General features: G+C 42.9%; 1 protein-coding gene across 1 annotated transcript; it reads left to right on the forward strand.

Annotated features, from left to right (window-relative positions):
* On the forward strand, positions 9,450-10,902 carry LOC109842219. Its single transcript, XM_020411123.1, has 2 exons — positions 9,450-9,569; positions 10,318-10,902. Exons 1-2 carry the CDS (start codon positions 9,450-9,452, stop codon positions 10,900-10,902), a joined length of 705 nt encoding a protein of 234 aa, XP_020266712.1.

Consider the following 13,622-nt stretch of genomic DNA (forward strand, 5'->3'; position numbering starts at 1 on the left):
TGATAACTTCCAAGGATGGTTCCAGATATTTTGTCTCGTTCATAGATGATTATTCGAGGTATGCTTGGATTTATTTTCTTAAGCATAAGAATGAGGTATTCGAGACATTCAAGAAGTGGAAGGCGATGGTTAAGAACAGGACAGGAAAGAAATTGAAGATATTGAGATCTAACAACGGTACAGAGTATACAGATGGTGCCTTCAAGGAGTACTGTGATATGGAGGGGATTGCCAAATACTGGACAGTTAGATCTACACCACAGCAAAATAGGGTCGCGGAGAGACTGAACCGAACATTGCGGGAGAAAACAGTGAGTATGCGATCATATGCTGGTTTGGGCAAAGAATGGTGGGCTGAGTCGATTGCTACAGCTTGCTATATAGTGAATCAATCTTCACATTCGACATTGGACGGTGATACACCTTATCGGGTGTGGTCAGGGGAGCATGCAGATTATGATAGGCTCCGAATTTTCGGGTGTACCGCCTACTATCACATCAACGAGGGAAAGCTTGACGCGAGGTCCAAGAAGGTAATTTTCTTGGGGTATGCAAAGGGTGTAAAAGGTTATCGCCTTTGGTGTACAGAAGATTCGAAGTTCGTGATCAGCAGGGATGTTACCTTTGATGAGAAGTCCATGATTGCTAAGGTGCCCAAAGATGGTGGTGTTGAGACTGTTGGGACTTCTAAGTTCCAGATTATTGAGATAGAACCTAAAGACCAACCAGGTTCTAGTCATGTTCAAGTGGAAAGTCAGGTAGATGATGAGCTTGAGTAGGAGGAGGTTCAGCAAGAGAATACACAGGCTCTACAACAACAACAGCTCGAGGATAGCTTGGTTTCCACTAGGCCAAGGTGAGCATACAAGCAGGTACAGTAGCTGGGGGCTGATCAACCCCTGAAGCACTATGGGCAGGTTAATTTGGTCGAGTACGCACTCTCGGTGGAGGAAGATGAGCCGGTCTCATTCAAGGAAGCTATTCATGTTTGGTTCAAAAGTCGCTGCTGTGGAATTCATTATAACTTTGTTCGATTACAATAAATTCGAAAGAATAATCTTTTTATAAGACTTTTTCTACACAACAAAACAAAAAATTACAACTCTTGAGAAACAAACACGAAAATCGTCTATCAATTCTCGTTTTCGTGGGACTTTGCCTGTGCCGGGAACGCTTTGGTTCGTGGACCGCCGATTCACAGATCGTGAAGAGGGGGCTTATGATTCTAACTTCGTTATCGAAGTAGAAATTGAAACGATATCTTATCGAAGTAAGATAGTCGTTCTTCTTAAAATCAAGTCGAAGCTTAATTTCAAGGCGTTGCAAGAAAAGAACTCAAATCTCTGCTCTCTCTGCTCTGGAATGCTCTAACAAATGCTCGATCCTCGTCAGAAGTGACCCTAGGGGGGTATTTATAGCCTCAAGGGTCAGTAACTGCAAAAACTTAACAATCGAAGAAGTCAGTACGGCGAGACAGTGTTTACTGTCTCGCTGGGCGAGACAGCGTTTGCTGTCTCGACCCGCGAGACAGTAAATTTGCTGTCTCGCTCAGCGAGACAGTAAATGCTGTCTCGGAAAATGGCAGTTTCTCGCTGTAACTGTTCTCTCACGTTTCAAACTCCGTTATTTTGGCAGTTATCCACGTGATTTTCGCCCATGATGTTTCCCACGTCCCTTGGCAGTTAATGGACACGTGTAGGGCAGTTACAAATGTAGTTTTGACTATTTCAACACTGTCTCGCTGGCGAGACAGCAAAGACTGTCTCGCTGGCGAGACAGTTCATACTTGTTTTGATTTTTCCAAAACAGTATGAAATCCTTTCTTGTGAATTTTTGAGTGATCTTCTCTATGCTTGGGATATCTATTAGCATTTTTTGACGCCTACAGATACCCCCTCCAAAGTATTCCAGACTCATTCCATTTGAAGCTCACGCTATAGGCAGTTAAGATCATCAACAATAGCCTTCGCCAGATCCGGGTATCCTGCATCCTTTATTGAATTTATCTTAAGATCAAGGAATGGCTTAAACTGGTGAAGGGAAAGTCCGCCGTGGAAGAGTTTGCCAATCATAGCATTCATAAAGGAGAAGAAGGAACGGATCTCTATGCAGATGACAATCTTCTCTGGGTCGCTGTCTGATAATAACTCCTTCACAAGGACGTAAAGCCGAGAAGAAAGCCCTACACAAAAAGGAGAAATCCGTCAAAAGCCTTGATGAAGAAATAAATAACATTTCTCAGTAGCTCAATTTATACCTTCTTCCCCTTGAGTCACTGGGGGTAGTGGAGGTGTAACGGCTGTGGGTGTATCAACTAGTGTAGTTGGTCTCACAGCCGGCTCAACAGGATCAGTCTCGACAAAAGCTCCTGTCAAATACAAAATAGAATTCTCAGATGCATCACATTATAGTTGCATTAGTTAAAAATTGACTAGTCCTATAATTAACTTGAGAAGAGCTACGTACCTTCAGAAAAACCATCCTCGGGATTCTTAGGGAGCATAGACTCAGGAAATTCATCTCCAGACAACTGGTCATCAATCTGAGGAGAGTCATACAGGAAGTGGAGCATAGGAGTGTCCACAAGCAAACCCTCCCCGTCGAAATCTTCAGTCGGGAAATCTGACACAAGGGAATATAAGTACGAAAGAAGAATAAAGAGACTACAACGAATAGAAATGAGTTACCTCTTATAAGTGTGTCAGCCTCTTTATTCCCAAGATCTGCGTTTGTCTCCTGCAAGTTATCTAAAAGAGCGAGAAGCAAAGATACAATCAGGGAATGCACAAATTCTGAATCATTCGACTCCTTTGCGTGCCATCTAAAAGACATGTTGTTAATGGTAGATGTACCTGGATTCATCGAACCAGGTCCTACATTAATGGTCTCCCTAATGTCGGCAGCTTCTGCAGGCCTTTCTACTTGGTGTGGTGAGTCGGGCTCACCAGAAGATGTAGAATCGTGAAAAACAGGGTCAGGACTCATCTCGCTCTCCCCACGCTCTCCTATATAGAGATGGAAAAGCGTGAGTCAAAGTTCTGAATGATCAAGAGGCTGGTCTATAGGGTAGATGTTACCTCCATCACTGGCAGGATCGTCACTGGCCAAATCCATATCAGATGCTCGTGAAACTGCACGCGGCTTGCGGGCTAATCTCTTCCGCCTAGCAGCAGGGACAATAATCGAAGGTCTCGCATGGGGAGAAGGACGGATCTCTTCATCTTGGTCAGCTGTGGTCCCTGAAACATCAAACCATTGTCAGGCTTAATAATTCTGGAAGATAAAGAGAAAGAGTAAGAAACTGACCTCGTTCAGAACAGTCCTCGTGATCTTCAAGATCTCCGCCTGAAGCTTCATCAGCAGAATGAAAGATCTTCTTTCCCTCTTCGTCAATCCGACGAGTCTTGTGCCGTGCCCTTTGTGATCGAGCATTTTCCCAAATCATACGGGAATCAGCCTGAGAAGCCTCCTCAGCCTCTAGATCTGCAATCGGCTTCACAGGGATAGTTTTATTGGCTGCTAACAACCACTTGCAGCTTAGTTCACCAGCCAGTTAAAGCAGCCGACGTCTAAATGAGTTCGATACCCCCTCGGCTTTTCCTCATCAATCAGACACTCGCCGTATCGGCCGGAGAACTGTGGAAAGCAAGTGGAAAACGCCCAACACTTGTGGACCTGTAGCTGCTGTCTGACGTCAGGGAATCCTCGCCCCTCCCACTTGCCATTCTCAAACAACTGTAGTAGGGGAACGGAGGGGTCTGTGGCATTCGGTACTGACATCATATCAGAACGATGAAGGACGAACCAAGCCATCAAATAAGTGTATGGAACCTCCACCTTAATAGTAGGAATCTGAGCCGGTGATTCACTTTCCTTCCGTGTAAAATCACTAGAAATCTGTCGAAGCCCTCGATGAATGTTAGCCACCATCACCGGAAGAAGCGAAAGTTCTTTTTTGTAGGCAAGATGAACCGCTGGGTAGGATATGGGACCACGCATTTCTTTAACCAGATAGCGAGATAACCGGCAAGAAGGGTCATCGGTCGAATCGGCGCGGTCGCATGCCACAAGAATGATTTAAACTTGGTCCCTGTAGGAAAACCACTCTCAGGACTGCTAATGGTATAGGAATGAGTATCAACCTTCTTCAGTAGACTATTAACCTCTGAAGGAGTGAGTGGTGCCAGCTCACAAATAGCCTCGCCAGAATTGTTCTCTAGATTCCTGAACAAATAAGATGCAAACTGCTTCTGGCTCACATGGGATTTAGCCCTCTTCGCTAAAGGTTCAGACTGCGCCAAAGCGATATGATAGTGACATGTGAGGTCCCATAAAGTCTCGTAGCGGTCGGGCATGCGATCCTTCAGCTGACTTAATTCTTGGTTGGAGGGAAAATATTCCTGATATAGCATCTGTCCCATGGGCAAACCAGAAATCCTGTGCATCTCATGGAGGGCCAAGCCCAACTCCCCTTGCCGGGTCAGAAAAGTGTTCGAGTCCGGGTTATAGAGCTCGCACAAAGCGAAGAAATGCTTCGCGCTAACAGGCAAGCCATACATGGTGGCACGAACGGCTGCATACAGACCACAAGCGTGCAACTCCTCGCTCCATCGGCTCAAGATGTACTTCGTCATGCGAGTCCACCAAAGCTTGTCCAAAGAATGGACCCAACCATAAAACCTGTGGCGTGTCGCAGGCATCTCCCGTCCTAAAGCAGCGAGGCGATTCTTCAAAGTAGAAGCAGAGGCAAGAAGCTCGTTACGCGGCGGTGCATCCAACCCTAATACTCCGGGATGCAATCCAGTGATATGACTCCTGCTCGAACCAGGAGCTGCCTGATGAGTGATGTAGTCGCAGTGAACGTTCTCATGCTCCTCCGTCAAGCGCCACGACATCTCCCGTGTCACAGCCTGACGTCTGAGCTCAGTCAACGAACGATGCCGAGGAATCTTCGGCAAATATATGAAACCACTGCCAGTTTTATGAAGCCACTGCTCGGCATCAATAAACACTGAATCCGGATCTCTGGCAGAGTCGCCAAATAAAAAGTAGGTCTTCCTAAAGGCTAGATCGAACTAGTATCCTTTACGAAAGGCGCATCTGTAATTAACTGGCGAAGAGCTCGATGTCCACCTTCCTTCACAACTTGGGCAACCTCTGTCGACGTGCCCGAAGCAAACCGAGGAGTGACTGGGATAGGGGAAAAATCGTCGGAAGTCGAATAATACTCGCCACGACGCCCGTATACTGCATGAGATGAGAACGCTCCAGAAGGATATCCCACTGGAAATAAACAGTTAAACATTTGTTAGTCTCAATTATAAAAGGAAGTTGAACTCATCCTACGAATAGGTAAGATAGAGTCACTGCCTTATAAAGGGTGAGACGATTTGGCCACATTATGCACTTATAAGATAGGGTATATCGACAATATATCCCTGCCTTATAAGGCACAATGTAGCGTCAAAACGCCCCCTTTATATTGAGATATGATTTTGACCAAGCAAAACATATCTTTAAAGCGTCGATCCTCGCCAAGGAGAATCAAGGCTATTCCCGATTGCCTCACCAAGGAGAACAATGGGGATAAAAAGGACCAATTTGTAAATTTCCAAAAAAAATGGACTAATTTGTAAATTTCTAAAAAAAAATAGCTCACCGGCATAAGAGGGAGGCGCGCCATCAGCCGACGTGGTAGAGGATTGGCCCCTCGCAATACGAGACATGGTGACCTGCAAAATAAATTAAGGGATCAGATCCAGAAAAAAAAGTTCCTCTTTTTATTATAATTAAATCCCTCAGAGCTTCAAATTTTACCCCCTGAAAGAGGAGCTCGAGGCGCCAAATCATAATCCTAACCCTCACATGCGATCCCACAAATTTTACCCCCTGAAAGAGGAGCTCGAGGCGCCAAATCATAATCCTAACCCTCACATGCGATCCCACAAATTCATAAATTGATTATGCTAAAATTGTGGAGGATTTACCTGAGGGAAAGCTTGAAGATCCGACAAAGATCCAATCTTGAAAGAGGCTCAGACAACTTGCTCGAGGGGCCTGAGAGAAATTTTTATATGAAGATTTTTGAGAGATTTTTCAGTCTAAGATCCAAAGGAAGACTAGATCTAAGACAATTGTGAAGATTTGAGGGAGAAAGAATGCTCGAGGGAAAAGAAAATCAAAAAATAAGGACAAAGGGGAGGGCGGCCCTAGAGAGGAGGAAAAGAAAGAAAAAAGAACCCTTTTTATAATGTTGAACCAAGCCAAGTTGAACCGGACCAGACCTGGTTTGAACCAAAATTCAAATTAGAGCTGAACCGAATGTCAAAACAACTTCAAATCGCCCGACGGTTCAGTCCATTATTTATTCACTTCTCTCCCCTATGTTCGGAAGGGTCGGAGGATTTTTTAAGCCTAATTACTGCCTTTTTTGGCTCATTATCAAGCCGGTTCAGCTCATTCGGGCACAGAAAATACTCCAATAAGGTATATGAGTATAAATTGTTCCCTCTTTTTGGTTGAGAAGTTCCTGGAGAATATTTTTCTAAATATTCTTAAGGATAACTCAATAACACTACGCCGGACAACGCGTCGCAAATAAAGACTCAACGTCAACATTCAAGAGTCAGTTCTATGTTGAACCAACAAACATGAGCTAAAGATCATAAAATCAGGAATCGACTTCAAATTCGAAATTCCGACAACGGTCAGACAATAAATGCAGCACCGAAAACCTTACAGACATTCGACAAAGCACCGAATAGCCTGAAGGATTGAAGGAATCAAGAATAGAAGCCACTCAAGGATGGGACAATCATATCCAAAGTATTCCAGACTCTTCTATAAAAGAACGAGGCTGAAATACTTTGGAGGGGGTATCTGTAGGCGTATAAAATTGCTTATAGATCCCTTAGCACAGCTCAGCACAAACCGACGAACCAGCAAGGCGACGAGGTTAACGAATCGCACGCAAACAACGGAATAGATCCACTCGCGTGCGGAATCAAGGTAACGGGTTGAAGAGTCAACGAGTCATCCATCCAAGGGCGGACTCGGACGAATCATGATCGAATCAAGATCAGTTTTGGACTCGAACTCAGAATCGGATTTACTACCAAATCAGGTCAACGATTCAAGTCCGGATAAATCAAACCACAGAACTGGATCACAGACTGAACCGAAAATGGAAAACCACGCCTAAGGGGGCTTGGCCAAGGCCGAGCCACCCATGGGTGGCTCGGCCAAGAACCGAGCCACCTATAGGTGGCTTGTGTGCCGGCCCAGATCTGTGCGCGGGCACAGTTCAGAGAGCCTATAAATAGGCCCCCTTGGTTCATTTTTCAGAGGTTGGAACTTTGAGAGCCGAAACTCTGCCGAATTGAGAATTGAGCTTGGAGTTTTGAAGACTTGAGGACTTGAACACTCAGATCTGGTTCTCGGCGAGCATCCACGTCACGAAAGGCAGGAGTTCGAGAGAGAGAGAGATCAGATCTGAGATCTACACGAGATCATACTCCGGATCAAAGCTTGGCCTTTGATCCCGAGAACTAAGGACGATTATTTCCTTGGTGAATTAATCCCCCCCGGCTATTATTTCCTTCGCGAAATAATACCCGTCAAATCGTGTAGATCCGACCGGATCTAGATCGCGCGGTGGTCCACGGATTAACCCCGGCGTTGGCAAAGAACCCACACAAGTGAGCGACCGCAAAACAGGAGCTCGTGATTCGTTCGAAAGGAAAGTTGTAATCTTTTTCGTTTTCTTTGATTTCGTTGTAACCGGATCTAAAAAAAGACCGGATCTTTTGTAACCAAAAAGCAATTACTTGAGATAACAATGAATTCAATGAAGACGATTTTTCCCGCGAACAATACCAACAAATCAATAAGGAACAAACTGAAAGATAGATCCAAACTACGAGAAAGATAGATTTTTACCTCCAACTGAAACCCTAATAAGAGCCTCCAAAAGATCTCACCCCCACATGATGGAAGATAAGATCTACAATAGTAAAAATCCCATATTTATCACCAAATGAAACTCTAGACGAGCTTCCAAAGTAATCTACTCCTCCACCTAATCCCCAAGCATAGCCTGGGCTCTGATACCACTTGTTGGGGTTCCGAGGGCAAACAAAAATGCTAAGAGAGAAGGCCAAACACAATAAAAAAATAATTACACGAACACAAACAACGAATTTTACGTGGTTCGGTAACCTTCCTATGTCCACGGGGCAAGAAGGGGATGAGTTTTTACTAATGGAGAATGAAGAGTACAAATAGAGATTACAAAATCACTCAAATCTCTCAAACAAATCTCTCTAATCTCTCAAACAAAACCCTAAACCAATAGCCCAGAAAAAACTTTCTTTTCTGTGCTCAAAACAATCTTTTCATCTGCTTCACAGAAACCCTAAAACATATTTTTATTTATACCAAACACTAATCCCAAACAGAATAGGAAAACCAAATTTAGGCCTGACCCAACTGGTAGTCGACCGTATAAATCGTCACGGTCGACCGACCAGAAAGGCAGAAACCCAATATCGATTATAGGGTTTGGCGGTCGACCATCACCAAGTCTAGAAAACTCCCTGAGGCTGTGCATATTTTTGATCGACCGCCCCAAAGCTCGCGGTCTACCGGCAAGCACCTAAAGCTCTGCCTACTCCAAAAATCATGTTCTTCTCCAATGTTTTTGCCGTTTCTACAGTCCATTGTTTACTTGCCTTCAACTTTTTCCTCCTCCCTTGATATCTATTTATTTATGAGATAGAGGAAGCATCGCCTACAGATGCGTCTTTTTCTCATTAAGATGGATCTTATAGACTTTAATTGAGAGACATTGTCAGTGACCTTCCATGTTAAAAACTTATTACTATCATGCAGAAGAGTAAATCCGAAGGAAGTATTAGAATTCCTCACCAACTTAGATTATTCTAGAATAACTTTCTAGAACTTCTTTCTAGTAACATCCTACAAAATATCTACCATGAAGTTTCTAGGAAGATACAAGTGTATGGCTATTATTTATTCTTCTAGAAACTTCTTAGTAATGTATGGCTAGGATTAACTCTTCTACACACTTCCTAGTCCTCTTAAACAACTATAAATAGGGGTCTTGTGCTCTCATTTGGGTAAGCAAGCAAGCAAGAAGTGAGCTTGAGAGCTTGAGTGTGTAGTGTAGCCTTGTGTGAGTGTCCACCAAAATAAAGGAGTTGTGTGAAAGTGAGGTGTTCTTGTAAGAACAAGTATTGTATTCTCTATTCTATCAATAAAAGTTTTCTTTGTGTAGAGGGTTGTATTCTTCAAATTTCATCAAAGTGGTATCAGAGCAAGGTTCGATCTAGCCGGGCCAATCGAAGGTGCTCGTGTACGAGATGGTGAATATGATCCAGCCACAGATTCCGAAGCTAATGAAGACCAATTATGACAACTAGAGTATCCAGATGAAATTCTTGCTCGGCTCGCAAGACTTGTGGGAGCTCGTGGAGAATGGCTACACTGAAACAGAGTCACTTGCAGCAGAAGCAACTCTCACCGCCATACAGAAGAGTGAGCTGAAGGAGGTCAGAAAAAGAGACAAAAAAAGCTTTGTTCCTAATATTCTAAGGCGTAGATGAATCAGCGTTTGAGAAGATTTCTAACGCCCTATCTGCTAAAGAAGCATGGGAGATTTTAAAAAAATCCTATCAAGATGCGGAAAGAGCCAAAAAGGTACACTTCCAAGCATTAAGAGTTGAATTTGAAAATTTGAATATGAAAGCTACAGAATCAATATCGGACTATTTTAGTAGAGTTCAGACAATAACTAATCAAATGAAGAGAAATGGAGAAGCAATTAGTGATGTAAGAATTATGGAGAAGATACTTAGGACTTTAGACTCTAAATTCAAATATATTATTCCAGCAATACAAGAGTCTAAAGACCTTTCCGAAGTTTCGATTGATGAGCTGCAAGGTTCTCTGCAAGCTTATGAACAAGATATAAACACTAGTTCAAATCAAGCAGAGAATCTAGAGCAAGCCTTGCAGAGTAAGATGACTATCAAAGAAGATAGTCGAAGAGGACGTGGAGGCTACAGAGGCAGAGGCTCCTTTCGAGGTGGCTCAAACTTCCAACAAGGTCGTAGGAGACAGTACCAAGGAGGTCATGAAAATCAAGATCGAAATGGAGATCGTGAATGATCGTTTGATTGAGGACGAGGTCGTGGCGCACGAGGACGAGGACAAGGAAGAAAATACCAGGAGGACAAATCTCAGCCATAGTGTTACAAGTGCAAGAGATACGGTCATCTCAGCTACGAATGTTGGTAGAAATCAAATCAAGTGGCAGAAAGAAGTAACTTTGTAGAAAGGGAGCAGCCAGACACTTCAACAGTCTTGCTGACGTACCAGAAGAGTGAAAGCAAGAATAAAGATATCTGGTATCTGGATTCAGGTGCCAGTAACCACATGTGCGGCATCAAGGAGTTTTTCACTGAGCTGAACGAGATGGTACAAGGAGATGTCACCTTTGGAGATCAGTCAAAGATTCTAGTGAAAGGCAAGGGCAAGATAATGATCCAGACAAAGATGGGTGAGAATAGGTATATCTCTGACGTCTATTATGTTCCAGCACTACGAAATAATATTTTGAGTCTAGGCCAGCTCCTTGAAAGAGGCTATGATATACATCTAAAAGACCTTACCCTCACTATCAAGAATAAAAATAAAGTAATTGCAAAGGTGAATATGTCTCAAAATAGACTGTTTACCTTAAATATTCATACTGACCCTGTCAAGTGCTTAAAGATGATTATGAAGGATGAGTCTTGGCTCTGGCATTTGAGATTCGGGCATCTCGCATTCAGTGGCCTAAATCTTCTGTGGAAGGAGAAAATGGTGAAAGGATTACCGTAAATCAATCATCCGAACCAGCTATGTGTGTTTTCATCAAAAGTTGATTTTGTTATAGAATTCATTATATCTTTGATCGATTACAACAAATTCAAAATAGATAGTCTTTTTATAAGACTTCTTTTACATAACAAAGTGAAAATTACAACTCTTGAGAAAATAACACAAAAAATCGTCTATCGATTCTTGTTTTGTGGGACTTTGCCTGTTCCGGGAGCGCTTTGACTCGTGGACCACCAAATCACAGATCATGAGGGGTTTAGTGATTCTTCCTTCGTTTATCGAAGTGAGAATTTGAAACGAAGATCTTATCAAAGTAAGATGATCGTTCTTCTTAAGATCAAGTCAAAGCTCGAATCTCAAGGAATCACACAAAGAGTTCAAATTTCACTGTTCTCTCTGTTCTCTCTGCTCTGAATTGCTCAACAAATGCTCGATCCTCGTCAGTAGTAACCCTAGGGGGGTATTTATAGCCTCTGGGGTACATAACTGAAAAAACACACCAAAACAAAGAAATTAGCTGGCGAGACAGTGTTTACTGTCTCGGCGGCCGAGATAGTGTTTGCTGTCTCGGCCTGCGAGACAGTAAATACTGTCTCGGAAAAGGCAACTGTCTGGCAGTTTTTGTTGTAACTGCCTTCCCACGTTTTAAACTCCGTTATTTTGGCAGTTATTTACGTGATTTTCGTCCATGATGTTTTCCATGTTCCTTGGCAGTTAATGGACACGTGTGTAGCAGTTATTCAGGTGGTTTTTGACCATTTCAAAGCTGTCTCACTGGCGAGACAGTAAACATTGTCTCGCTGGCGAGACAGTAAATACTGTCTTGATTTTTCTAAAACAATATGCGATCAACTCTTGTGATTTTTTGAGTGATCTTCTCTATGTTTGGATATCTATTAGCATTTTTTTGACGCCTACAGATACCCCCTCCAAAGTATTCCGGACTCATTCTTTTATAGAGGAGTCTGGGATACTTTGGATAAGATAGATTTTACTTACGATCCCTTCAATGCTTGGTTGAGTAAATCATGTACAAGAATCCATAAAATGGCTTCGGCTTTTGATCTCTTCATCCTTTAGCCTATTCAATTCTTTGTAGAATAGCTAATACTCTTCCGGTACTGCGTTTATCACTCAACCGTTATCGAGATCTTGAATCGAAGCTGGTATCTCTTTGACTTTTGTCACCAAATTGATACTTGTATGTCCCTCGAGAGTTCGTCAGTTTATCCTTAAGAATATTGAGAATAATATTCTCTAGAAACTACCTATCGAATGTAGGAAAACAGTTTAGACTCGTGTACCTATTGGAGTGTCCATGTGTATCAACACACTATGATATCGCCTACTATACTCAAAACCATCGTTGTCGTCTCGTGATACGAGACAGCTTATACTGTCTCACTGTGCACGACAGTAAATGCTGTCTCGCGGTGCAAGACAGTAAATGCTGACTCGCGGTGCGAGACAGTAAATGCTGACTCGCGGTGCGAGACAGTAAATGCTGACTCGCGGTGCGAGATAGTAAATGCTGTCTCGCGGTGCGAGACAGCAAAGTCTGTCTCGCACAGTGAGACAGTAAAGTCTGTCTCGCTCGGCGAAGTCAGGGATTATAAAACCCCGACTTAGGGTTTTTTTGTGGTTTTTCACGTCGGATTTTGGGCGATTTTTAGGCTATTTCTTTGGGATTTTTGACCAGTTCTCTGCCTCTTCTTCTCCTCCTCATTTCTGATTTGTGTGGAGCTCTTGTTTGGAGGGATTTCATTCAAATTCTGTAGGTTTTTCTCCTTTTCCTCTTTCAAAATTTTGATATTCTTCGATGCTTTTCTCATGCATGTGTATTTCCAGTGTATTTGTGATACTTTTTTGTCAATTTCATGCTCAAAATCCTAGCTTTCTCATTGGATTTCACTGTAGATCATATATTCACCATGTCACCGCGTAGATCTCAAGTTCCCCGTGGCCGTTCGACTGTCCCGCCCACTGAGGGGGCTGACCCTGTCACCGCTTCACATGGGGGGTATATCTCTCACCCTTTCACCGATTTAAATACCGTATTTCGTCAATTTTATGTGTATATAACTGTGTTTGTATGCAAATCCTCGCTTGTATCCTTTGAGATACATTCGAGAAGAGCCAGGATCCTCCTTTGAGGGGATCGACGCTTAAAAGTGTTTGTTTTGCTTGGACAAAACACACTTCAGCATATACAGGGGTGATTTTGTATCATCCCACATGTGTTCAAAGGTTTTGACATGCCGTTATAATGCTCGTGCATAGTAACACATATCTCCTTTATACATGCGGTAGATGAAAAATCGTCACACCTGTTATGAGGTAACGATTATATCTTATGGAGTAAGATATACCGCCCTCTCTAAAATTTTAGGACTATTCTTACACAATTTATGTGTATGCCTTTTTTTATCAGTCCATTTTCCTTCTACAATTTTCACTGTCGATGAGGTTACGGGTCAAAGTAGTGTAACCCATGCCTATTATGAGGGGATCCCGTTAATTGAATCAACTCCCCAGTTCAAGTCAGACTACAGTGAAGGGGCTAGAGAGTTGATCCAGCAAGGTAGTTGTCGTATTCTGCGATGATTAATCATGGATACAACCTTAATTTCAGAGCAAGACTCGAATCAATGCATAAGGAAGCCAGATTTTTTGTTTGGTGACTCGGTAAGAGATCCGGAGATTGTTTCTTACAGACTTGC

The sequence above is a fragment of the Asparagus officinalis genome, chromosome 5 (assembly GCF_001876935.1).
Source record: "Asparagus officinalis chromosome 5, Aspof.V1, whole genome shotgun sequence".
Taxonomy (NCBI): Eukaryota; Viridiplantae; Streptophyta; class Magnoliopsida; order Asparagales; family Asparagaceae; genus Asparagus; species Asparagus officinalis.

Coding starts and splice junctions, on each gene's coding strand:
- LOC109842219 (XM_020411123.1), top strand. CDS start 9,450: ATGAAATTCTTGCTCGGCTCGCAAGACTTGTGGGAGCTCGTGGAGAAT. Junction 9,570..10,317: donor AGAAGAGTGAGCTGAAGGAG/GTCAGAAAAAGA, acceptor GAATGTTGGTAG/AAATCAAATCAAGTGGCAGA.